This window comes from Spermophilus citellus (assembly GCF_964194105.1).
Source record: "Spermophilus citellus genome assembly, chromosome: 14".
Taxonomy (NCBI): Eukaryota; Metazoa; Chordata; class Mammalia; order Rodentia; family Sciuridae; genus Spermophilus; species Spermophilus citellus.
In genome coordinates, this window is record NC_138194.1 from 42,967,483 (window position 1) to 42,991,915 (window position 24,433).

At 35.9% G+C, this 24,433-nt stretch overlaps 2 protein-coding genes across 3 annotated transcripts in view; one reads left to right on the forward strand and one right to left on the reverse strand.

Annotated features, from left to right (window-relative positions):
- Positions 1-18,302, reverse strand: part of LACTB2 (lactamase beta 2) — a 35,353-nt gene extending 17,051 nt beyond the window's left edge. Inside the window, exons 1-3 of the mRNA XM_081266691.1 lie at positions 18,040-18,302; positions 12,756-12,919; positions 7,796-7,922 (exon numbers count right to left, since the gene is read on the reverse strand). Coding sequence (XP_081122817.1) covers positions 7,796-7,922; positions 12,756-12,919; positions 18,040-18,161 — 413 coding nt within the window. The 5' untranslated portion in view covers positions 18,162-18,302. The remainder of the gene's footprint in view (positions 1-7,795; positions 7,923-12,755; positions 12,920-18,039) is intronic.
- The window catches only part of XKR9 (XK related 9), a gene marked incomplete at its 3' end in the record, with an annotated part of 35,220 nt that continues 29,065 nt past the window's right edge, over positions 18,279-24,433 (forward strand). The window contains exons 1-3 of one of the 2 annotated variants that reach the window (XM_081266690.1): positions 18,279-18,386; positions 21,572-21,652; positions 23,643-24,193. In XM_081266690.1, the coding sequence (XP_081122816.1) occupies positions 23,922-24,193 (272 nt within the window). In that variant the 5' untranslated portion in view covers positions 18,279-18,386; positions 21,572-21,652; positions 23,643-23,921. Of the gene's footprint in view, positions 18,387-18,406; positions 18,507-21,571; positions 21,653-23,642; positions 24,194-24,433 lie in introns of those variants that run through there. The other variant, XM_081266689.1, reaches the window with a different exon arrangement.

The following is a 24,433-nucleotide window of genomic DNA, read 5'->3' on the forward strand; positions in this document are numbered from 1 at the left end:
GTTCATCCAGATTTCCTTATAGTGAGGCTCAAAACCCACAAAAGCCTCTCTTCTCAGAGGTCCCAAATAGCTCTATAGTTTCTATCAGAGGACAATCTGTAAACATCAGAGGATAATCAGGATTTCTAGAATCTAAGGAAAGCCTCTTACATGGAAGACAGTGAATAAAAATAAGCAAAGAAATTTAGAGACAAAAGAATTATGAGAAAATCTTTCAAAACATACAAACAAAAACATCAAACCCCACAGATTATAAAGTCCTCAGTGTGGTAAAAGAACAAGAAACAAGATAGGTTAGCTTACAATGAGCATTTAGGGAACAAAAAATTTCATTGAAAATTAAAAATTTGAGAACAGAAATGAATGAAAATATAGAATTAGGAGATAAAATTGATACAGATATAGTTGATATAGTAAAAAGGCAAAAAGAAGGAAAACAGAAAAAACATGTTAGATGATGAGTGCAGAAATTCTAACAAAATAGAAGTTTTAAGTAAACGAAAGCAAATGAAAAAGAACAAAACAGATGAGAAAATAATCAACAAGCAATTTCAAGAAAAAATTCTAGGACTGAAGAACAGATTGAAAAGGCTTATCAAGGATTGACGAAGACACTTTTATGTGACCAAAACTTTGTTCAGGCTCCTTTCAGTTTTTCTGATTATAGGTTGTAGAATATTCTCCAAATTATGCCACCTTGTCATACTGAGTATTTTAAGCTGAAGGAATCTGAGAAAATTGAAAAAGCATGAAATTCTGTCTGACTTCCCTGCTGTTGTCCCCTGAAGTAGGTCATAAAACAGAATTCTGACCTTCCTCCAAAATAGGTCACAAGTCCCTCACATGAGAGATGCCTTCTCCATATCCTGTTGAAGGAACATCTTTATTTCTGAAGACACAGAGAATAATATGAAAAATTGGTTTTGCTAAGTTCCCTTAGACCATACCTCCTTTGTCCAATCATGCTTCTTCATGACTATCTACTTCACCAAACTTAGCATAAAAATGCACAGGTTTTCAAGTTTCTTTTGGTCTTCATTTTGAAGACTCCTATGCCATATAAAGCTTAATAAAGTCATATGCTTTTTTCTCTATTAATTTGTATTTGCTAGTTCTATTTTCAGATCTAGCTGGGGGACCTTAAGAAGGGAGAGGAGTGCTTACCTATCTGTCCTAATTTGAGCAAGAATCTTGCTAAGTCAGTTTAAGGAAAACCTTCTACCCTTGTTATCTGACTGTCATCAATATCTTATCACCCTATTGCCTTTAGCAATAATCCAATCTAGTTGGTTTAGGCAGAAATCCCTTTCCCATTTCTACTGTAATTTTCCAGCCACACAGCCCTATCCTGCTCCTTCATTATAAATCACTACTTGATCTTGTTGGAGTTACTGTTGTGTCTAATCCCTCTAACACACAGCAAGATTCCATTGCAATGGTCCCTGTATCTATTGCCATGGGCCCCCTTTAATAAAGTCTGTAAGTCTGTCTATGTCATCAGCAAGTATCATGAATAGTTTTCTCCTTAAGAGGTCCCAGAACCATAAACTTGAGACATATAACTTCAGAAATTTCAGAAAAAAAAATGGACAAGGAGAAAAAACAAAAACTACATGATAAAAAAAAATCAGATTTAGATTTTTCAACTGCAGTGTTGAAACTAGAATGAAATAACATCCTGTAAGGGTCCGGTGAAGCGTCGGAGAAGGAGAGACCACACGAGACTAGCTCCATGCAATGGCAAGGGGGATTTATTAGGGATCCGTTCCAGCGTGCTGGGGCTCCGTGCTCACTCAAGAAGGGAGAGCAGCCCAGAGCCCAGAGCAGAGGTCAAGCAGAGCTTAAGTACACTTTTTGGAGAGGGTGGGGGGCTTTGCATACATCAGAACAAATCATCATGAGGCGGGGGAAAATTGAACAACAACTCTGATACATGATTAGTCCATTCATTGGCGGGAACAGGCTGGGCAGGGGTGATTGGTCACTTCTAAACTGGGTACACATTCAAACTGATTGGTTCAGGCCCTGTGACAAACTGCACAGGGCCCTAGGCTGAATGGCCAGTAGGGAGTTGTCTTAACTATCTCAGGAATCTGGGTGTAACAGAGGAACTTAATAATACCTAATCTTTTACATTTTAATTCAAGCTTTCCAGCTTAGAAACTTTACCCTTTCATTCCTATGTACAAAATGGAGAAGGGAAAAGTTTCAATTCATGTTTTATACCCAGAAAATCTAAATTTAAAAAAATTTTAAAAAATAAATTAATTTCTCAACTGATGCATCAAAATATTTATGGGGTACCTACCATGTGAGGTTTTGATACATGTATACAGTATATAAGGTTTAAATCAGGTTAAACTTATCTATATCTTTAAACCTTTATCAAGTCCTTATGATGAAGACAATTAAAATCCTTTCTTTCAGCTGTTTAAAATATATAGTATATGATCATTATCTATGGTCACCTTATTCTGCAACAGCACAGCAGAACTACTTATTCCCATCTAACTGTAACTTAGTACCCATACAGCAAACCTTAAGTTAGATTTTAAAAAGACACATTCACCAACTGCAAGGGAGGCTGAGGCAGGAGGATCACAAGTTTAAAGCCAGCCTGGGCAACCTAAGGACCTTGTCTCAAAAGGGCTGAGGACGTAGCTCAGTGGTAGAGCACTTGCTATGAGGCCTGGGTTCAGTGCCAGAAAAAAACAGTAACAACAACAAATTAAAGTCTCAAGTCTCTTTCTATCCTTTCTCAGGAAACTTTTAGAGTGGGGTTTCCAAATAGAGAGGGTATAGGAATTTATTGATTATAGGAAATAGGTGATCCCGCATTAAAATTTATTGGTTATGGTAAATACAGAGGCAAAGAAAAGCACTCCCTGAGAATGAAAGGAACTCTGATGATAGCTGCACTAGACTTGGAGGAAAACCAGTTCAGACTGGAAGGGGCAGAGGGGAAGCTGCTTCTTGGAAAATGAAACTGAGAGAATCCCTGGGTACATTTAAACATCCTGAGAAAAGGTTTATATAGTCAGATTTGAATTAGTGATAAGTGCATAGAAAACTATGCAAATAAAACAAAGTAATAACCACAGGGAAAACAGAAAAGTAAAAGTAAACATAGTTTACTATGTTTCAGCTGTATAATAGTCATAATATGTAATCATAATGCCTATAGTCATAATAATTGAAGCCAGATTTAAAGTTAGGTAGTCAGTGTAGTTAGGTAAATCGGGTCTAATACCGAGTGAAATCTAAAATGGAGGCCATGCTGGGAATGACTCAGGGAAAACACAGGACAACTCATGGAATGTTAATGAAGTCCGGAAAAGGCCCTAGGCCAAAGTCCACCTCAAAGAAACAGCCCCCAACAGATTTGGAGATAGCCCATCCCCAAGAAGTGATAAGCCCATCCCAAAAGTCCTTCCTGCCCGTTTGGCCCACCTGTGTCCTAACCCTTCCCACCTACATTCCATCACCAAAACTACAAAAAGGGGAAACAACCGCACTTCCACGGATTCCACCTCTTGGGTCCCCTTCTTCCTCAGGGAGAAGTCTTTTCTGCTGTCCTTTAATAAACTTCTAATTTCTACTTTGACCTTGCCTCGGCGTGCTTCTTTGGTGTTATTCTTCAACATCGGGGAAGCAAGGACTCGTCACCGGTCAACAGCGGTATCATAATGTAATCATTGAATACGTGAATCTCTCTGGAGATCCTTGACTACTACCCAATTCACTAATATTTGATTCTCTCTTTTTGATTCTCTCTGGAGATCCTTGACTACTACCCAATTCACTAATATTGTTATAAAAATATTAGCTAAAATATTAACAGAATAAAAAACACATTCAAAAATAATAATATCATGACAAAATAAAATTTATAAGATCCCTGAAAATAATAAAATTATGGTGAAAACTAATAAGCTTGTTTCCATATGCTTTGAAAATGACATTTAACAAATGTCAGTTCTTATTAATTTTTTTAAATATTTTTTTTTAGTTGTTGATGAAGCTATTTTATTTATTTTTATTTATATGTGGTGCTGAGAATTGAACCCAGTGTCTCACACATGCTAGGTAAGTGCTCTACCACTGAACCACAACCCCAGCCCCACTCTTACTAATTAATAAGTGAAATGACTACAACTTAGAGGAGTTTCTTCTTTGCCAAAAGAAAAATTAATCAAACATTTAATATTAAATGTTGAAATAGTAAAGTCTTTTAAAAAATCTGTTAAAAACATGATAGAGTTTAAGAATACAAAATATTAATTAGTGGGGAACAATTATTATTATTGTTTTTGTTACTGGAGATTAAACCCAGGGGTACTTTACCACTAATCTATGTCCCCAGCCCTTTTTATTTTTTATTTTGAGAAAGAGTCTCACTAAATTGCTTAGCCTCTTTAAATCACTGAGGCTGGCCTCAAACTTATGATCCTCCTGCTTCAGCCTACCAAGTTACTGGGATTACAGGCATGTGTCACTGTGCTTGACAGGAACAATTATTTTTGAAAGATCAAAGCCTGACCTTTAATAACCATTAGGCTTTTCTGATTTCTAAATGTATGCTTCACATACTGCAGATATTTATAATATTATACTTGCTTCAATGGTGAGGTATTAAAGAGCTGTTTGAAATAATTTGTGTGATTAAACTTGCAACCACCTGATAATAGAAGCATTCAATGTTATATGAAAATAATTCCAGGAGGTCGTTTTCCATTTAACAAAAGTCAGTTCTTATTATACAATAAAACTTTGATAGTGCGTGAATGTGTATCATCTCTTATGGACAATTTCTGAATACACAGAATGCATTAATAAGCAGAACTCCATTCCTTTTAATTTGTAAATACTCACTTGGAGAGCTACTCTGTTTTCGTCTGCAAACTGTCTTATATGTCAACACACTTGCAATACTTCCTTTATTATTACTCACCTCTGCCACACCAGAACTCAGCAGTTGTTTTTTTTTATTTTCTAAGTTGAAGGCAGTAAGGTATCTTAAACTAGGGGACTGGAAATTCTAAGTCACTTGTGTGGTTAATGTCTTAATTTGCATAAAACTGTGTTAAAATTCAAGTCACACAAACAGGAGGAGAAAAGGAAATGACATCAGAGGTGCTTTGCTAATCAGAAGAAATGTAGTTGTATTGTTCCCATTCATCAGTTATAAAGTCCACTCTTCTGGACAGAGTGGACTTTATAAGGATGGCACTCAAGACAGTTATCTGGTCAACTTTTCTTTAAGAAATTAAATTTAGTTTTCTAGAAAATTCCTCATAGTGATATCCAGAGTCAATTTTTTTTTTCTGATCTCAATCCAGTATTGTAATTTATTTTTTATTATTTTTTTTATTGTTGGTCGTTCAAAACATTACATAGTTCTTAATATATCATATTTCACAGTTTGATTCAAGTGGGTTATGAACTCCCATTTTTACCCCGTATACAGAGTCAAATTTTTGCCAAAAAAAAAAAAAATTCTAGCTTTCTACTTTTTACTACAAAGTTGGCATGTAGGCAAGATTAATTGGACAATGAGTACTTGAAGACTTATGCACATTTTTAACCATCTATTTATGGAACTTTTGCTTAAGAACAAATCTTCAGGCAAATACTGAAAACAACTGGGTTTTACTGACTATAAAAATGGAAATTTGAAACCACAGTCATCAAGCTTTATTATAATTGGAAATGTATATTTTAAGAAAAGATTTACCAAGTCATTTTTAAAGAATGTGAATGCTATTTATTTTTGATTCTTTGTGTTGTTTCCTTCCAATCTTAAAATAGATTTCTACATTTAATTTGTACTAACCATATATTTAAAAACATCTATTTAATGAAATTATACAATATTGAGATTTGCTCTACGAGTCCAAGGTAGTATTCAACTAAAGGGGAGATAGTGATAGGATGCTAGCCTGAGGGGGACTTTTGGGGCACTAATACTGTTCTGTTTCTTCATCTGGTGCTGCTCATATGGCTTGTTCAGTTTGTAAGAAGTCATCATATTATACATTTAGGATATGAACATTTTTCTGTTTACAGATAATACTTTAATAGAAAGTTTAAAAAAATGTGGTCCTGATTACTTTGGTAGTAGTTAACTTGCAAGGGCTGAATATTCTCAATATATAAGATTTGATATAGATCTAATATCCATATTCTGTAATGGGTGATAAACCAGTACTACTATTCCCAAACCTTTGAGACAGAAGACTCAATGAACCCTTTGCTGTCTCCACCTCTTTCACTAGCTGGCCCAGGGCTGGTGTGCTATGAACGAAATTCAGTATTGTTCAGAATGCTTTCTGAAGAAGTAGTAATGTTTATTCTCCTCTGATATCATGAGAAAAATTATATGAGAGCCGGGTACGGTGGCCCATGCCTGTAATCCCATTGACTCGGGAGGCTGACAGGAGGATTGCGAGTTCAAAGTCAGCCTCAGCAATGGCGAGGTGCTAAGCAACTCAGTGAGACCCTGTCTCTATAAAAGTTACAAAATAGGGCTGGGGATGTGGCTCAGTGGTCGAGTACTCCTGAGTTCAATCCCTGGTACCAAAAAAAAAAAAAAAATTATATGAGATGCTAGTGTATTTTAACGACAATACTTTAGGACAACTGCCCAGTAATTAGCTGGTGTGTAAGTTATACGGTGATTTTGTAAATCACTAGTGTAGTGGAAAAAGGTTTTGGCTTGAAAGTAGACATAGATACCCATCACTTTAATTTTTTTCTTATTCAACTGTTCATCTATTTGCCTCTTTAATAGATATTTACTACATGTAGGATGAATGTTCAGTGCCTTGTATGTGACAGGGATTACGATTAAAGGAAGAATCTGGTATCTGCCTAGGTTGGAGAATAGCTAGCTACTAACCAAAGCTGTATCTTCCTTTTCCTGGGCATGCAGTTAAACTAAATTTCCCAGCTTACCTATGGTTAGGGGTGGCATATGACTGAATCTATAGCCCATGCAACAGAAGGCCTGGTCCATAAAAACCTATTACATAAAAACCTATACAATATCCCTCTGTGCTCTTTTCCACTTGTTGAATTGATTGATAGGAAGAAAAAGCATAAAACATTAATAATGGACATGAAGAAGGAATAGCACTGACAAATATTTTTGAGACAAAAACTAACTTGATTAGATGTGGCAGGTGGCTGCGGGGGTAGAGGAATGGTAAAGGTGAATAGTAGTTAAAGATTAAAGGTAATACTGAAGTGAATATTTCAGAAGAAGGGGTAAAGTCCCAAGTAAAAGTAGATGTTTGGAGGTCAGAAGGTCAGTATAGATTGCAGGGGATAAAAGAGACCATGATTAGTCCAGTTTTAAAATTACTGAGTTTGAAATACCTTTCTGAATCCCTCATGCAGGTCATGAGGGATTACAGGTCTGGCCTAAAATGTACTTATTGTAGGTATGGGTCATCTTTTCAAAGTAAGAACAAGGAAAGCCCTTGAATTGACTTACAAGTAGATCATTAAGCCACCCTAAGAAGAAAATATTGGCTCTTAAAATTTAAATATTTATGTAGGAAAAAAATGGTAGGATTCAAACAAATAAAAAGGATATATAGAGGGAAGTCTTCCTGTATTGGTTTCTCCAGCATCCATTCCCCCCACTACCCCCAGGATACCTCACGTTACCAGATGTTTTTTGTATCTTTCCTGAGACAGTCTTTGAACATGCAAGCAAATAAACCTAAATCTGCTCCCCTTCTTTATCACACATATACCCCCACCCCATCTTTCCTAAGGGACATTAACTTACCTTAGAGTGGCTCCCTCAGTCTTAATCACATCTCCATCTTTCAGATAAACATATTGTTGCTCTCCATTTCCTATAATTTCTTTCCTGTGAGGATTCCGTGGGAGTTTTTTAATACAATAGGTAGTTTCTAGCCACAAAACATAAATATATTAGGTTATACTTTAAATGATTTAGTCTTTTAAGAGATCAACTTTAATACAGCTTACAATTGTGAATGACTACATAAAATACTCACATTAAGACCACAGAAATATGGGATGAGTTGTAGCTTATCCCTCTGGATGTAACTTTTAATATAATTTAATGAAAGAGCTTTTTATTCTTCCATGCACCTCTCATGGAAGCCTGTATGATTTTTCTAGTCATTCCATATAAAAGTTTGAAAGTAGTTCTTCATAATCTTAGTCAGCTTTAACATTAGAACAAGTGTTAAAAGAGTAATAATACAGAACCCAAGAACTATCTCTATCTAGGTGCATACCTACAGTAAAGAAGCAGTGGTACATGCTTGTAATCCAAGCTGTTTGGGAGGCTGAGGCAGGAGGATCACGAGTTCAAAACCAGCCTTAGCAACTTAGGGAGGTGCTAAGAACTCAGCGAGACTCTGTCTCTAAATAAAATATTAACAAGGGTTGGGGGATGTGCTGTTATGATCCATGCCATGAGTATTGAAAGGAAACTCCAAACCTGAGGTTAAGTAAGTTCAGCACAAACTACTACTCACTGATATAAAGAAAATCAAGCTAAATAACCCATCAATAGTCAAGTGCCAATTATCTATGTATAGTGAATACAAGCACCATGACATCAAAGGATTTAAAAACTGTCATAGTGGGGGGAAATGAAACTTATAAACAGAAACAAAGACCTATACACAATGCCATTTCTTGAATGCTAAAAGGACAATTCAACTAGTAAGAGCAACAGAACAGGTCACGGTGGTGCAGATCTGCAATCTTAGCTACTGGGAAGCTTAGGGAGGAGAACTGTCAAATTCAAGGCTAGCAAGACCTTGACTCAAAAAAATAAGATAGGGATGGGGATATAGCTTAATCCCTTGTACCACCAAAATAAATGAGTAAACAAAATTAAAAAGAAAAGAAACGCAACAGGAGTCCAGAGAAAAGAAAAAATAGGAAAGGATTCAGATATATGATGGAACTTAGGGTATGATTTACATAATAAGTAAGACGTATAAGAAAGACATGGAGGAATGGAGAACAGCATTAGTAATGGCATAGGAATGAGAATGAGCATGGCATACCTGTGACAAGATAATGCTACCAACTTGTCTAATGGAAAACACTGGGTGGAAGAGTGGAGAAAGTGGGCTAGGTAAGATGAGCTCGATTATGGAGGGCCTTAGACTGCCTTTCTTTTCACACAATGGAGGGATTTAAATTTTACCAAGTGTGGCCATTCCACACTTTCAGGAAGACAACGAGATGGTGTTAACAGGTGGGGCAATATGGCAGTTGTAAGTGGGGAGAATGGAAGGGTGAAATCTGACAGAACAGAACCAAGAGGGGATGACTGCAATAACCCACATCGAAGATAATTAATATTAAGGTGGTAGAACTGAAAACACATGAGGGAGAAAAAGACATCCCAAAGAAAAACCAACAAGGCATAGAAATCTGGCCAGTATGGAGTATAAAAGAGATAGAAACACTGAAAAAAATAATAACAATAACAAACAGCACCTTCCCTTTCCAACCTAAAATTCCATTATTTTGTATCTTGGAGGTTGAAGCAAAAAACCAAACCAAACCAAACCAACCAACCAACCAACCAACCAACCAACCTGATCTGGAAACTGATACTGCATAATAAATTAGGATGGTGAGGCTTATTTTGTTTTTTTAATTTGCCTAATTAGAACTTCAGTAAAGAAGTAGAGATTTGTTTCTAATTATAAGACTTTGGTTGACAATCTTCATAAAAAAAATCACAACTATTTTAAAATTACAAAACAATCTATACTATAACTTTGTATCAATTTTCAAATATATAAATTTTCAATATACATATAAATTTTCAATATACATAAAAGAAAACAAATATCTTATTCACAATAACCATTTACAAGAATGGAAAAACATGCTGAAAACAATCATATAACATTTCTAATAATTACTTTATTGAGATATAATTCACATACTATAAAATCTGTCCTTTTAAAGTATACAACTCAGTAGGTTTTAACTATAGTCAAAGAATTGTGCAGCTATCACCACTATCTAATTTTGGAAGCTCCCAAGAGAAATTCTGAACTCAATGGTAATTACTCCCTGCTCATTCCCTTCTAGCCTTTGGCAACCACTCATCTACTTTCTGTCTCTATTATATAGCTCAGTCATTTGTTAAGGTTTGCATAATGGTTTATAATATTATTGAAAATGCTTATCATTTAAGCTAGTACAAATGTGATATTGTCAATTTATTATAATTTCTAATAAAAACATTCTAATTGAATAGCATAGATACAAACATTTGAATCCTTGGGCTTAGTTGTGAAATATGTGGCAGAGACTCAATTTTACTTGGAAAATAATTAAAAATTATCAAATAACAAAATATATTTTACAAGATTTATTCTAAAACCAAACCAAACTAAACCAAAATATGTAAGCAGTGTGGGATTACAGAGTTTGCATGCCTAGCAAAATTATGGCTTTCTGTAAGCCGCTAAGAGTTCCCAAATAAGCAGATTGCTTTCAAGTCTTTGTATCTTCCCACAAAAATCTTGTAAATGGCATTTGTATTTTGGTGGTGGCCTATAAAAATATTGTAGCACTGTAAGCTATTTGAATCCTTTCTACTCTACCAATAATTAAACAAAATTGCAAAGAAGTATGGAACAAAGTAACAAAAGTAAAACAAAATGAGACCATAATGCTAATGATAAAGGATTTTGAGAATGAAGAAATAACATGGAACTGCTGGGGGAAGATTCTGGAAGAGACCTCTGTATGATTTTAATGACCAGCATCCCAAGGTCCTCAGCAGCTTGTCTAGCTTCAATAAAGTCCAGAAACAAAGACAACAAGTCACTTCTCAATGTATTAAAATTTCAGTGGCTATACAAAGCAGTGTCAATTTTCTCCTTTAGATTCTTTACAACAGTTGAATAGGTAATATACTACCTAAGTATATTAAATATTAGGTAAGTCTACATTACTATAGGTAATCTAATAGTTAATATTTTGTATGGAACCCAAAACTTTAAATTTAAAAATAAGTCTAACAGGAGAATGAATAAATAAATTATAGTGTATTTATACATGAGACTATTACTGGGCAATGGGTGAATTGTCTAGAGAAGGAAAATTCATTAGGCTAAGAAATTATGTTTTTTTTTTTTTTTTTTTTTAGCATCCCCTTGGGTTGGACAAAATGAGGAAAGATGACAAGAACATTAGGTTAATTTTTTTTTTTTTTTTTTTTTTTTTTGGTACTGGGGATTGAACCCAGGGGTGTTTAACCACTGAGCCACATCCTCCAACCTGTTTTAATATTTTATTTAGAGACAGGGTTTTGCTGAGTTGCTTATGGCTTCACTGAGTTGCTGAGGCTGGCTTTGAACTCTTGATCCTCCTGTCTCAGCCTCCCTAGCCCCTGGGATTACAGGCAGAAAGGTTTTTTTTTTTTTTTTTTTTTTTTTTTTAAATAACTGGCAGCCTGGTGATACTGGGTGCAGTAGCTGAGACTATTTTGGTCTTAACTATAATCTCAAGGCCTAAAAAAGGCTTGCAAATATTTTAAAATACCAGTTTAATGCACATGCACATCCTTGTGTGGATTAAAGTCCTTGACCTCTTGGCTAATGCCTTGAATATGCCAAGCATATTCCTATTCCAGTCTCTTTGCTCCTGCAATGACCTTAGTCTGGCATGCAATCCTCTCAGGGGCTCACCCCTTCTTCTTACCCCCTCTTGGATAATAGCCACTGCTTTTCCCCCTTCATTCTTTCCCTTTTCTCTTTGCATTTCCCCCCAATTCCCATTACTTTCTCCAGTACAGGCTAAGGATACCCTATTTGAAATGCTTGGGACCAGAAGTGTGTAAGAATATTTGCAAAAACATAATGAGGTATCTTGAGGATGATCCCAAGTTTAACACAAAATTCATTTATGGTTGGTATATATTTTCTACCCAAAGCCTAAAAGTATTTTTATACAACATTTTTAGAGAGCTTATGTTTTGACTGTGACCTGTCATGAGGTCATTCCAACTGTGGAATCATGCTGGTGCTTAAGAAGTTTTGTATTGTGGAGTATTTTGGATTTTTGGACTAGGGAAGCTCATCTTGCAGAATGAAAGCTTTCTGAGAGCAGAGTCTGTTTTCTTCACTGCTATGCTCTCTTGAGCCAAAAACAGTACCTGATATATAGCAGTCACTGGAATACTTGTTGAATGAATAAATAGAAGTATGTGGTGGTAGGATGACAGAATAAGGACAGAGTTGGCAAACAGGTTTCAGGAAGAGAGAAATTTAATGATACTTTGTCTGAATTTCAGTTTGTATTAGTAGTTGCTTTGGAATCAATTGTTATGGAAGCCCTGATATCATCTGTTTAGAACATGGACAAAAGCAGCATCTTACTCACAGTACCCTCATGAAATGTTGAGCAGAGTGCTTGGCACACAGAAAATGCTCAATAGTTATTAGTTATTAAATGTAAGGCAGTAAAGGTCACAAATGACTAAATTAAAACTGTCCATTATCACAGAGAAAAAGGGGAAAGTAAGAGGGAGAAAAGGATTTAGAAATAGAAATCAGGACTGTTCCTGTCCTTTTTTTGTTAAAGCTGAGAACAGTATTCAAATCACAAAAATAGTACTTTTTTAAAAGTGCCATTTAAATAAAAGGTATTTAGTGAATGGTCTATACCTTACATTATAAATGATTCCCAAACATAATTTTCTTCAATGTGTATTGTAAATATTTTCTGTTTACCATTTTCGATGTTTTTACAAATATCTTTTATGCCTCCAGAATGATCAACATGCCAATGAGTCACTATGATTTCTTGGATTGCTGTATTAAATTCAGCCAGAGCTTGCTTTAAACAGCTGATGTATTCTGGAATTGAAGGCTCTCCAGTGTCAATAAGGATTCTCCTGAAAATTAAGGGGAAGATAATCATGCAATTGGAACAAAGGGTTAATGTTAGCATATTTCTCACACAGATAATTTATATTAAATTTAAGAAACTCTGTAACAGTTTCTTTCAACATGCTTGGAAACCAGTTACATGTTACTTCAGCTTAACTATAGTGATAGTACTGTAAGTTCTTTGAAACAAATTATATCTAAATGGAAGACTATACAAGGAATAACGACAGTAATCTTGAATACTTACATAGTAACTGTTCCCACTGTATTCTTCCTAATGGCTATTCAAGGCAGGCATTTCATATACTCAGAAGTTAAGTAACTTCCTCAGTGTTACTCCACAAATAAATGACAGAATCGGCATTCAAACCCTGATGCCAATATATATTTACATCTACTTAGCCTTCCAGATCTTTTACAAAGCCCTCAAAATTCCTCACAGATATGAATTTGATTCAATAGCAATTCAAAAGAAACCTGGTCTTCTTCATGAGATACCTAACTTAACACTGAAGTTTTACAATTGTACTCTTACATGTGAAAAAGGATGTAAGGATGTATAGGGGAAGGTCTGAACTGTTATATTTAATTACTAAGACAATCCCATTAGTTATATACATATATTTTTGTTTGTGGTTTTGAGCCTTTCTTATACTTTGTTTTCTTTCCTCACTATTTTATGGATTAGCCTTTCTCTCTATTTTCCTGAACAAAAGAAATCTGTGATATTTTCCTTAAGAACGAACCAATTCACAAATTTAACCCAAGCAGTTTTAACAGTAATACCTCATACCCATTTAAGCCAAGATATTAGTCTTGATGAAAATTCTGAGTCATTCATTACTTTATCAGAAACTGTTCACAGATTACCGACAACTTCCATGTCTTTATTTCTTGCAGAAATCAAGAAAAACAATCTTGCTTACTTTCTAGAGAGGTTGGGAACAGGGAGGTGTGTATGACCAAAAACAAACAATAAAGTAACAGGTGACAGAAAAACATTTTACAGATAATTAAAATCCAATTCAAACTGGCCTTATACAAAGTTACAGTTGGATAAGAGCAAGAAGTTCTAGCATGCTATTGCACAGTAGGGTACTACAGAAAACAATATCTCGTACATTTCAAAAAGGCAGAAAATATTTTGAAAAGTTTTCACCATTTAAATAAATTATGTTTGAGTAGATAAAATTTAGTCTGATTTGAACATTATGTAACGTATATGTGTATAAAAACATGTATATATGATATCCCATTAATATGTACAATTTTGTGATTTTATAAATGAATAAACACAAACTTTAGAAAAGGTCCCTCACTGGGGAGGAAGACAGTGGGCCACAATTTATATCCTAAGTTCTGTAAAGCAGTGAATCAACTTTAGAAATACACTTTGAAATGCCTGCTCTGGAAATGGGTACCACATGTTACATAGGTCTGAGGGAACATTAGAAGATCTTGGTAGTGAAAGGAAGAGATGGTAGTAAGGAAGAGATGGTTTAAAGACCTTTCAGAAGGCACAATCACAGGTTTTTTTTTTTTTAACAGCGAGATTTGGAAGGGAAGGGAAAGACAGATCAGATCATTTTGAGTTTCTGGGTGGGATGGTTGACGTGCTGTTAACAAAGACTGGAAACACTGGAGGGAATAAATCTAAGATGAGTCTGAACTGGGTCACAGTGAATTTTGATAGTATTTGTAGTTACCTTCCCTTGCTTTTTCTCCATAGCAATTATAATCATGTAACATGTATTTACATGCTTATTTACTTATTGTCTATCTCCATACTCTCTACCACTCTATGATACTTCCTTATAATATTCTCTTACCTATAATTCTAGATTTTGGCTCTATGAATTTGGGGTTCTTTGGTGTTTATCCCAAATTTATATGCCCCTTAATTAGTGTCACTTGGGTTATTTTGGAGGTCTTCTGGCCCTTGAGAGGAATCCTTCCATGCTTCAGATCAAGACTTCTCAAATCTTTTTAAACCACAAAGTCCCCTAATTGTTATTATTTAAATCATTGGCTTCCCGTCCTCCCAAGAAACTCTATTTTGAAATATCTGGCAACTGAAAATCTGATCATACAGATAACATCTTATGCTGACACAGTAATTTAAACCATTTGGAGCTTTTATGTTTATTATATTTTGATCCTTAGATCAACTCTAGGGAGGGATTATTTTATTTATAGAAAAAGAAACTAGTCTTCAGAAAACAATTTGCTCCAGGTCTTACAGTCAGCAAGAGGCAGTGCTAGGAGACACAAATGTTCAAGTACAAGTTTTAGTGACTTCTTCAGAACTAGGACCCTATTACCTCTTGGACAGAAGGTGACTGTTTAGGAAAGCACCTGGAATCACTTCTCATGTGGCAAAAATAAAACTTCAGTTCTAGACTAGAACACAAAGTTGTTTCCTCCTTAAATATTTATCTCATCTGTAAAGCCTATGAATAGTTATTGCAGATGATTAGATAGTATCATTTCTATGTGAGTTGGTTGCTTTTATTCTTCATGGTCACAGGTAATATACCTCTCTCAGGAGTTCATCCTGCAAATGCAAGTAATACTGATAAAAGGTCAAAGAGAAGAGTGTAAACGAATCTATACAGGTCTATGACTGATTTATTCACTAGGGCTCAGTGTCTGACATGTAGTAGGCACGTAATTATAAGCTGCTACATGAAGAAAAAAATTCTTTAACTGATGGCAAGTTAGTGGAATTAACTATTTCCTTATAGGTATTTTATATCAATATTAAGCTATCAACTGGTCTCCGTCAATATGCTGTCATTAGCTCTTCTCTGAATATCTACTATGAAACCAGTGTTATAAGAAAAACAGAAATGATAAATACCTAATGTTGTTTTCCACATTAGTATTTTTTTTTTTTTTTGGTTCATAGGTTTCACTGAATCCTCAAAACATACCTATGAGGCAGGTACTATATAGCCCTCATTATATAGGTAAGGAATGTAAAACTTAGGAGAGGTAGCTGTCTTGTCGAAAGTCACACAGCTAGTTGGGTGTGGTGGTGCACACCTGTAATCCCAATGGTTCAAGAGGATGAGGCAGGAGGATCCAGAGTTCATAGCCAGCCTCAGCAATAGCGAGGCACTAAGCAACTCGGTGAGACCTTGTCTCTATATAAAATACCAAAAAAAAAAAAAAAAAAAAGGCTGGAGATGTGGCTCAGTGGTTAAGTGCCCCTGGTTACCCCCCTCACCTCCCCCCCCCCAAAAAAAAAAAGTCACACAGCTAGTAAATGGAGGTAGGATAATAATCTAGGTAACCAAAGTGCAAAGTAGTAACTCTACTCTTCTGGACTGCTTTTTCTATTATAAGGTACAATATATGACATCACAGTATGTAGTTTTGACAGAAAATGTTCAAATTGCAACTATCAGGGATTCTTGAGAAGAGAAGGAAAATTGGGCAATCGTTTGTTGATTCAAGTGCTTATTGAGCACCTATAATACTAAGTATCACAGCAGGTCTACTAGTGCTTCAGTGAAATTCATTTAACGTCCATGGGCTGATCAGAATGAGGAAGACAAGCTAAAATTGTAGTTATCCAGAAGTCCCAGAATAATAGTAAAAATTTAAGAGAAAATTTAAAGAATGGTTATTCATTTGGCAAACATTTACTGTAGTACCTCTACTATACAAGGCTCTATGCTAGGTGCTGAGGATACAGTGATTAATGTCTTCATTGAATTTATGTTCTGTTGAGTAAGGGTCATGAAAAGTATGGAATGCTAAAACAGTGTACTACTTCGTCCAAAGGGTCAGGGAAGGTTTCCCTGAGGAATTATTTCAAATGTACTCTAAAGGATGAGTAAAGATTGCGAGTTGAAGAAGGGAGGAATGAGTTGGAGACAGAGAAGGAGGTGTGACCAGAAGCTCAGTGGCAGAAATGATACGGCTTTGCTGAGCTACTGCAGAAACAGAAGCATAGCCTACTTGAGGTCTGAGATGAGCCTAATGAGATGGGAGACAGAATACTTAAGGTGTTTCAATTCTCTCTCTTTTTTGGTTTGATACTAGGGACTGAACCCAGGGTCACTCTACCAGAGTGAGATTCTAGTTTGTAAAGATACATAGGTACTTTTCACACAACATGGGCTTTAAATAGCCAATTTGTTCATCTCATTTTTTAAAGAGAACCGGTCATCTGGGTGGGAGGAAAGTAAATTGAGTTGAACTGAGACCGTTCATCTAACTCCAACATGGTATTCTATGAGTCTTTCTAGAGTAATTTTGCCTATGCAATTTTCATCCTACGTAGACTTTAGAACCAATTTAAGATGACATGCTGAGACAGGAATGCCTGTGGACTATCTGGGCTTAGGGACTGCTTAATTTTTTGCCCTCTTAGATTTTGGAGTTTGCCTAAATAAAGGTCTTGTATATACTTGATCCTGCCAGTTTACTCTGGACTTAACCTTTGGCCTACTTAATTGCAAATACTCTCAGTCCTTCCTATTCTGCAGCTTCTAAAATTCTTAGTTAACGAAAAAAGAGTGAAATGCAGTACATACTTCAAAGGAAAACTCAATGACCTATATTGGTCACAACTATAATAAAAACCAAAATTACTTACGGTCAGTTTCTCCTTCCCAAGAGCCAGTTTTTTTGTTTTTGTTTTTTTTTTACAGATTCAAGTAAGTTGGAAGCAAGAAAGTCTTGCCCTCTGCTGCTGAATTAAGGAAGTGGCCTCAACATAACTGCTTTCCTAATGGGAAACTGTACTCTGGCCAAAACGCCAAGGGACTTTAGTAGTATAAACGCTTTCTTGGAGTCTTACCTCCAGAACAGCTTAAACACGAACTCTGGCATTCAACATTAAGCAAAGTAAATCGGGTTTCAAAAGCTTAAGTTTTTTAAAAATTTTATTTTTTTCACCACTTCTGGCTTGGTTAGAGAGGGTACCACCGGGGTGGTTGTAATTCAGCAGAACTCTGCGGTCCTGGTATGTGCACGAGGGCCTGATTGGGATTGCCCTTCCCGGGAGTACAAGTCGTGCTCCCGCAATCTCTCCCCGGGGCGAGCAGTCGTCGCAGCCTCAGCTCCGCGGTCCCGCGGGCGAGTGTACGTTGTGGGGGAGGGGCGAGACGTTTACCTGGAGCCGGTCCCCACCAGGTAGGTGTTGGTGCCTTGCAGGGTCATGGGACCCGGGTTACAGCCCAACACGCGTACTACCCGACTGGACAGCCGCTCGATGCGCTGCAGCGTGACAGACATCTTGAGTTCCGGCGGCCAGCGGGCCCGTAGCGTATTAGGAAACCAGAGCGAGGAACTAAAAAGCCAGCCGGATGGGCGGGGACAACAATCTCGGAACACCGCTCGAACCGGCAGCGAGAGGATCAGCAGCTCAGCAGGGGAGGGGCCAGAGAAAACGTGACACCGCGCGAGCTGGGCGGGATCTGGCAGCTGGGCGGGGCCATATGTCACGTGACGCCGCACGGGGTGCGTAGGCGGGGGCGGGAAGCGGCTCGTGGGCTGCGTGGCTTATAGCTGTCTGAGGCGCTGAGGCGACGCCGTGCTGTACAGCCTCCTGCCTTTCTAGGACTTTCTAGGACCCGGCAGGCGAGTGCCTTGAAATAGATGAGAGACATTTTAACTTAGGAAATCTTGTGAGGAAGCAAGGAGTAGGCAGGTTTGAGGTAACTGAGTTACCAACTCCTGGGAAGGAGTGTCCTGCAGGCTTTTAGGAAGTTGTGGGGTTTGTGTGTCGGAATAACCTGTATGTCTTTTATAGTGAATAGTGGTAGCTCATGCTTAATTAGTGCTTACTGCTGTACAAAGTACTTTTTACAAACATCTCTTTTACTCCTCAAAACACCCGAAGCAGTGGGCACTACTTCTGTCTCCATTTCGTATTTGAAAAACGGCGTTTGAGAGGTTTGCCTAGGTGACAGGGTTGGTGAACCGGGCTCAGTGTCCGCGACTGGGTTCCTGCCTATTTTCAGCCAACACTTGACTCAGCCACGGAGGTTGAAGGAACTTGCCTCTCCCTGTTAGTGTTACCCACTTTCCCCTGAAAGGAGAGTTGGACTTGGGGAAGAGCCTTTTTTGCTAAGATGGAATCAACTCCTCTGCTCTGTAACGAGTCGTTTTGTAGTTGGTCGAGTATTAACTGCCTTAGTATTAGCTACTGTTTCCCATATAAAAAATTGAGTTATAAACGAACTAAAAGAAAATGCACAAATCCTATTATCAGTTCCATCAAATTAAGATAATTGTATATAACCACTACCTCCAAAGAGATGCAGAAAATATCCATCTACTTTTTAAAAAGAATTAAATGAATAACTGACGCATTGAATGCTTAGTTAAAATTTAGGATAGGTATCTTCAGCATTTTTTTAAGAAGAGATTTTCTTTAAAAATTCTTTTTCCTGTAGAAAGACAATCTGCTTTTTTGCTTATAATTATTTTACAAAGCAGTAATTTAATATCTCACATTGGTTGAAAGACACCTGTGTTATGTGTGAGAAGTTGTCTTGTGTCTCAGAAATGACTATTAACGGAAGTGTTTCAAAGGTGTTACTTAAATTGTCATATAAATCATTGTGAGATAGATTAGCTAGGCCCTAAGTTACTTAGACCTTGTCTCAATATAAAAAATAAAAAGGTCAGGGGATGTGGTTCATTAGTTAAGCTTCCCTAGGTTCCCTGAATGCCAAAACAAAACAAAACAAAACAAAACACCCTGCAGTAACTATCAAAATCTTCACTTAGTCGTTTTCATTCTACCCATGTTTACCTATTGATAGCCATTAATTAATGGTCATTCAGATGGGAAGCTACCTCCATGCTTCTTTTTTAAGAACTGTGCTGGTAAATTTGGAGAAGAGAATTATAGTGGTTTTTGGATCACAGTGCTCTTCCTGGGACTCTGGACAACTCCCTCACCTTTCCCGTTTCTGAAGACTAGATTATCTCTTGTGCTTTCCATTTTAATTTCATTAATCCATTTCCAAGTTTCTCATTTGGCAGATGAAGAAATAGGCCTAATAAATGATATAAATGTAAAGTGACATGTATAGGGTCATACAATAGACAGTAGAAGAGCAAAAGCAGAATAGATAGTGAACATGGTTTAGATAAGATGAAGTTGAGGTGATTGTGGGATATCCAGGTAAAGAATTCATAGACAGTTTGATATATGAATTGAGCTCTGAAAAGAGATCTACACTAAAAATACAGAAGTGAGTGTTTGTGGATATATTTAACAGTGTGAATTATGGAGTGTGAGTTTCTCTTCAAAAAATAAGACCAAAGGTGTTACAGTCTGTTTAGTTATATTAAGTCATTTGTTACCTGCCTACAACATGCAAGGTACTGTTGTAAACATAGTGAGGAGATGTTAAAAATTATATAATTTTTGCTTTCTAGAGGATTGTAACCATGAAGGAGACATACATGATATTATTTTAAAGCATATGTAGATAAATCCTAGAAGTATAGTTAAGGTGATGGGATTGCAAGGAAAAAGGGGAGACTCATTGTTTGGGAAGATTTGGAACTTAAAGGTGGTGGGTTTAGAGCGTTTTTCTTTTGTTGTTTTGTACTAGGGATTGAACCCAAGGGCACTTAATCATTGAGACATATTCTCAGCTCTTCCCCCTTTTAAAAAATATTTCAAATAGGATCTTGCTGAATTGCTTAGATTCTTGCTAAATTGCTAGGGCTGGCTTTGAAGCAATCCTCCTGCCTCAGCCTCTGGAGCCCCTGGAATTACAAGTGTGCACCAAGCCTGGCCAGAGCTGGTTTTTAAAGGAATGGAAGAATTTCAAGATATAGATGGTGGTTATTCTAGATAGTAAATATCTTTGAGCAAAAAACTTAGAAGAAATGTAGTTCTTATTTTGGGAATTACTTAAATTTGGATCCCTTGGATCATGCATTAGAGACTTCATTCTCAGCCTGTAGTACTATGGGAAGTGGTAAACCTTTAAGAGGTGGGGCCCACAGGGAGGTCTTCAGGTCATTGAGGGCATGCCCTTGAAGGGGATTGTGGGACCCTGATCTCTTCTTGCATGTGATTTCTGGTGGTATGATGAGCACCTTTGCTCTGCCACACAACTCCTGCCATGAAGAGTTGACTCCCAACTCCCAGCATAGCAATGAATCCACAAGATCATAGACCAGAAGCTCCAAAACTGTGAGCCAAAATAACCTTTTTCTTTTTTTGTTTATCTCAGTATTTGTTATAGGAACAGAAAGCTAGCACAGTAATAGAGACCAACATAATCTAAGGGCATGTATATGTTCTAAAGGCATACTGTTTGAGAAGGTATATAGATTGAGAAAAAGTAGGTAGGGCTAAGTTAATAATACTTTGTAAATTACTTAAGTGATATTTCAAATTTAAGATTCTCACCTTGATATGTTATTAAGCTTTTCATATTTTCTTAATATTTGTTTGGAAAATACAATGAAAGCTTGGAATCTAGTCAGCGTACAAAGGAACAATGTTTTTTTTTCTCTCAATTAGGTAGTTGTATAGAGTTGTACTGTATTCATAATGATACATACTCTTATCACTAGATTATAAAATGTCACATGTGTCTTAACTGGTGATTTCAGTTTCATTTTAGTATTTGATCTTAAAGGATTATATGCCCTTTAATTTTGCTTGTTTTCAGTGGTGAAGAAATAAAATATTCACAAAATGCAGATTTTCCAGAAAGGACTTTGAATTGAAGAACGCTTTTAATATTTGACAAGTAAGTTTTTTTAATGTCTTAAATTTGGCTGATAAGTGAAAGTTTCCTAGTTTTTATTTCTTCAGAACTCTGCTTTAATGCGAGGAGATCATGTACAAGGGCAAGGGTTATGTTTTTGGCGGGCAACCAGGTACACATAGCTATGTTGACCTCTGAATGAAATTGGATTGGTACTGTTAAGTCAGTTAAGTGTAAGAAGTCCCCTGGAAGTCAATTTTGTAGGTGGTATTATTTTTCCTAAGGTGGTATTGGAATAGTGATCAACTGTAGAGGTAGAGATGAATAAGTAGTTATTGAAAGAAATGAAGGCTGTCTTTTTGAGAATTATCATCTTAGCTTGCCATGTAGATTTCTTTCCTGTTGGAGTTATGCTTTTGTCTAACTAACTATAGACATTCTTTTTCATTTTCAAAACTTTGAGATCAAATCAGTAATTTTTCACTTAACATTTTATAATGTGAAGTCAGAGATTGCAAACTTACATGCTTACAGAGGTCAGATAGGCATGCAAAATAATAATGATAACATTTCTTGAGCCCTATGTGCCAAGTAGTTTTCTAGAAGATTATATGTATCATGTGCATTATCTTTCTTAATCTTCATAACAACTCTCTAAGGTATATAGTATTATTTGTATCAGATTAAAAAATAGGGAAGAGGACAGAAAAGAAAAGGTTTAAGGACACATTGTGAGTAGATAAGTGTATTAGCACTGAGACCCAGAATTTGAAATTTCGAAGCAGGCCAAATGGCCACTGTGGCAAACTGAAGAAAGCATGCCCCATAATAAGGGCATACACTATGCATGAAGAAATGGTAATGTAGCATTGCACATCTTTCAGTTTTTTTTTAATTGCAGACAGAAATCTGGATTTTTAAAAATGAGATGTTGGAATTAATTAGAAAAACAAAAGACACTTAAGTCAAACAAACTGTGTCTGCAGATTGCATTCAGTACGTGTTTATAAAATAGGGATGTTAGTATCTATTCCTAAGTTTTATGTAAGAATCAAATTGGAGCATCTTATATACAACATTTAGCTCAGTGCCATGCACATAGTGCTAAGTATATGTTAGCTCTTTTTAATAAGATAAACATTTTTTCTAGTCATTAAAATTCCTCTTCAGTGTCATTTATTGTCATTTTTATCTTAAGAAATTGTAAAAATAATATATGAGTGCATGAGTGTGTTGTAAAACCTCAACATGGAAGCAGAGGGAGCAAATGATTGAAGTTGCATTCGTTTTTTGTTCCCATTCCCAATTGCCTTCCCCTCCCTATATGTAATTAAAAACCACAAATGCTGTGTTTATCTTTCTAGTACTCTGTTCCCTTTTATACATCTTGGAAATCTTCTGAAGTAATTTCAAACAAAGCTACATCATTCTTTTCAAAGGTTGCATGATTTATCCTTTACTATGAATATATCCTAATTTATTAAACTAGGTCTCTCAGTTTAGGTAGTTTTTAGTTATTTGTTGTTATAAAAAAGACTCTGCAAGGAGTATGTATGTTTGGGCTTATTTGTGAATACTTCCCTATGTTGAAATGTTGCATGGAATTTCCAGCTAAAGAAATATTAAGAATTTTCAAAGTTATTGTGCCTTTGTTAAATATATATTTGTAACTTTATAATATTCAATTTTATGAATCTATCTTTATTTACTTTACCATTTCCTTATGATTACACATTTAGGTTATTTCCATTTTCTTGCTACTATAATTGATCTTGCAATAAATAACCTTTGTGAGTAGGTTATATTTTAAAAATATAAACACTTCAATCTGAGAGGAAGTTTTCAACTAGCAAGTATATCTCTGAGACTTTACTTTCCAAAAACAATTTTAAGAATTATATTTAGTGGCAATATATTATTATAATTTTATTTGGTAATATATAATTTTTAGAAAAAAATAGAGCTTTAATAAAATCATGGCCCTGTCTTTATACTTAGGATTTTTAGAAACTATGTTTTTGTTTCATTTTAGGCATTGTCATCTGTAATGAAGATCATCGTGAAACAGAAGATTGAGTTGGGCCTTGTAACTTTGGACCTGGATTAGAAATTTAGAACAGAGAGTTAAAATTAGTCACTTGGTTTTTTGTATTCCAATTTCATATTATTTATTTATTTTAATAAATAGGTTTAGAGAGAAGAAATTAAAATTCATTGCTATACCAGAGGATGCAATAATATTTGTTCTGGTATTTTTTTTCCTTTTTGTATGAGAGAAGAGAGTAGATAGCCAAGAGCTATAGCATTCATAATGAAATATACTAAATGCAATTTTATGATGTCAGTTCTTGGCATTATAATCTATGTAGCTGATTTAATTGTGGACATCTGGGTATCTGTCAGGTTTTTCCACGAAGGACAGTATATTTTTGGTATTTTAACATTAAGCTTCATGGTTTTTGGAACACTTGTGGTCCAGTGTTTTAGTTATTCTTGGTTCAAGGCCGATTTAAACAAAGCAGGCCAAGAAATTCAGCATTGCTTTCTTCTACTTCATTGCTTACAAGGAGGAGTTTTTACAAGGTGAATATGTGCTTTTGATCACTAACATTGTTTTCCTTTTACCCAAACAAGCTACCTTTTTTCTATGTAAGTAGTCAGAAGTACAAAGATTCCCTATTTGCAAGGAGCACAAAGGTTACTTGCTCCTCACTGTGGGTGTGCACATGAGTCATTGCTGTGCTGTCAGAATTTTCCAGATTCATTTAGCTAATTAAGTTGCTTTTTCGGGTATGTATGTGCTCAGTTTTGTGTTCTGTGTAT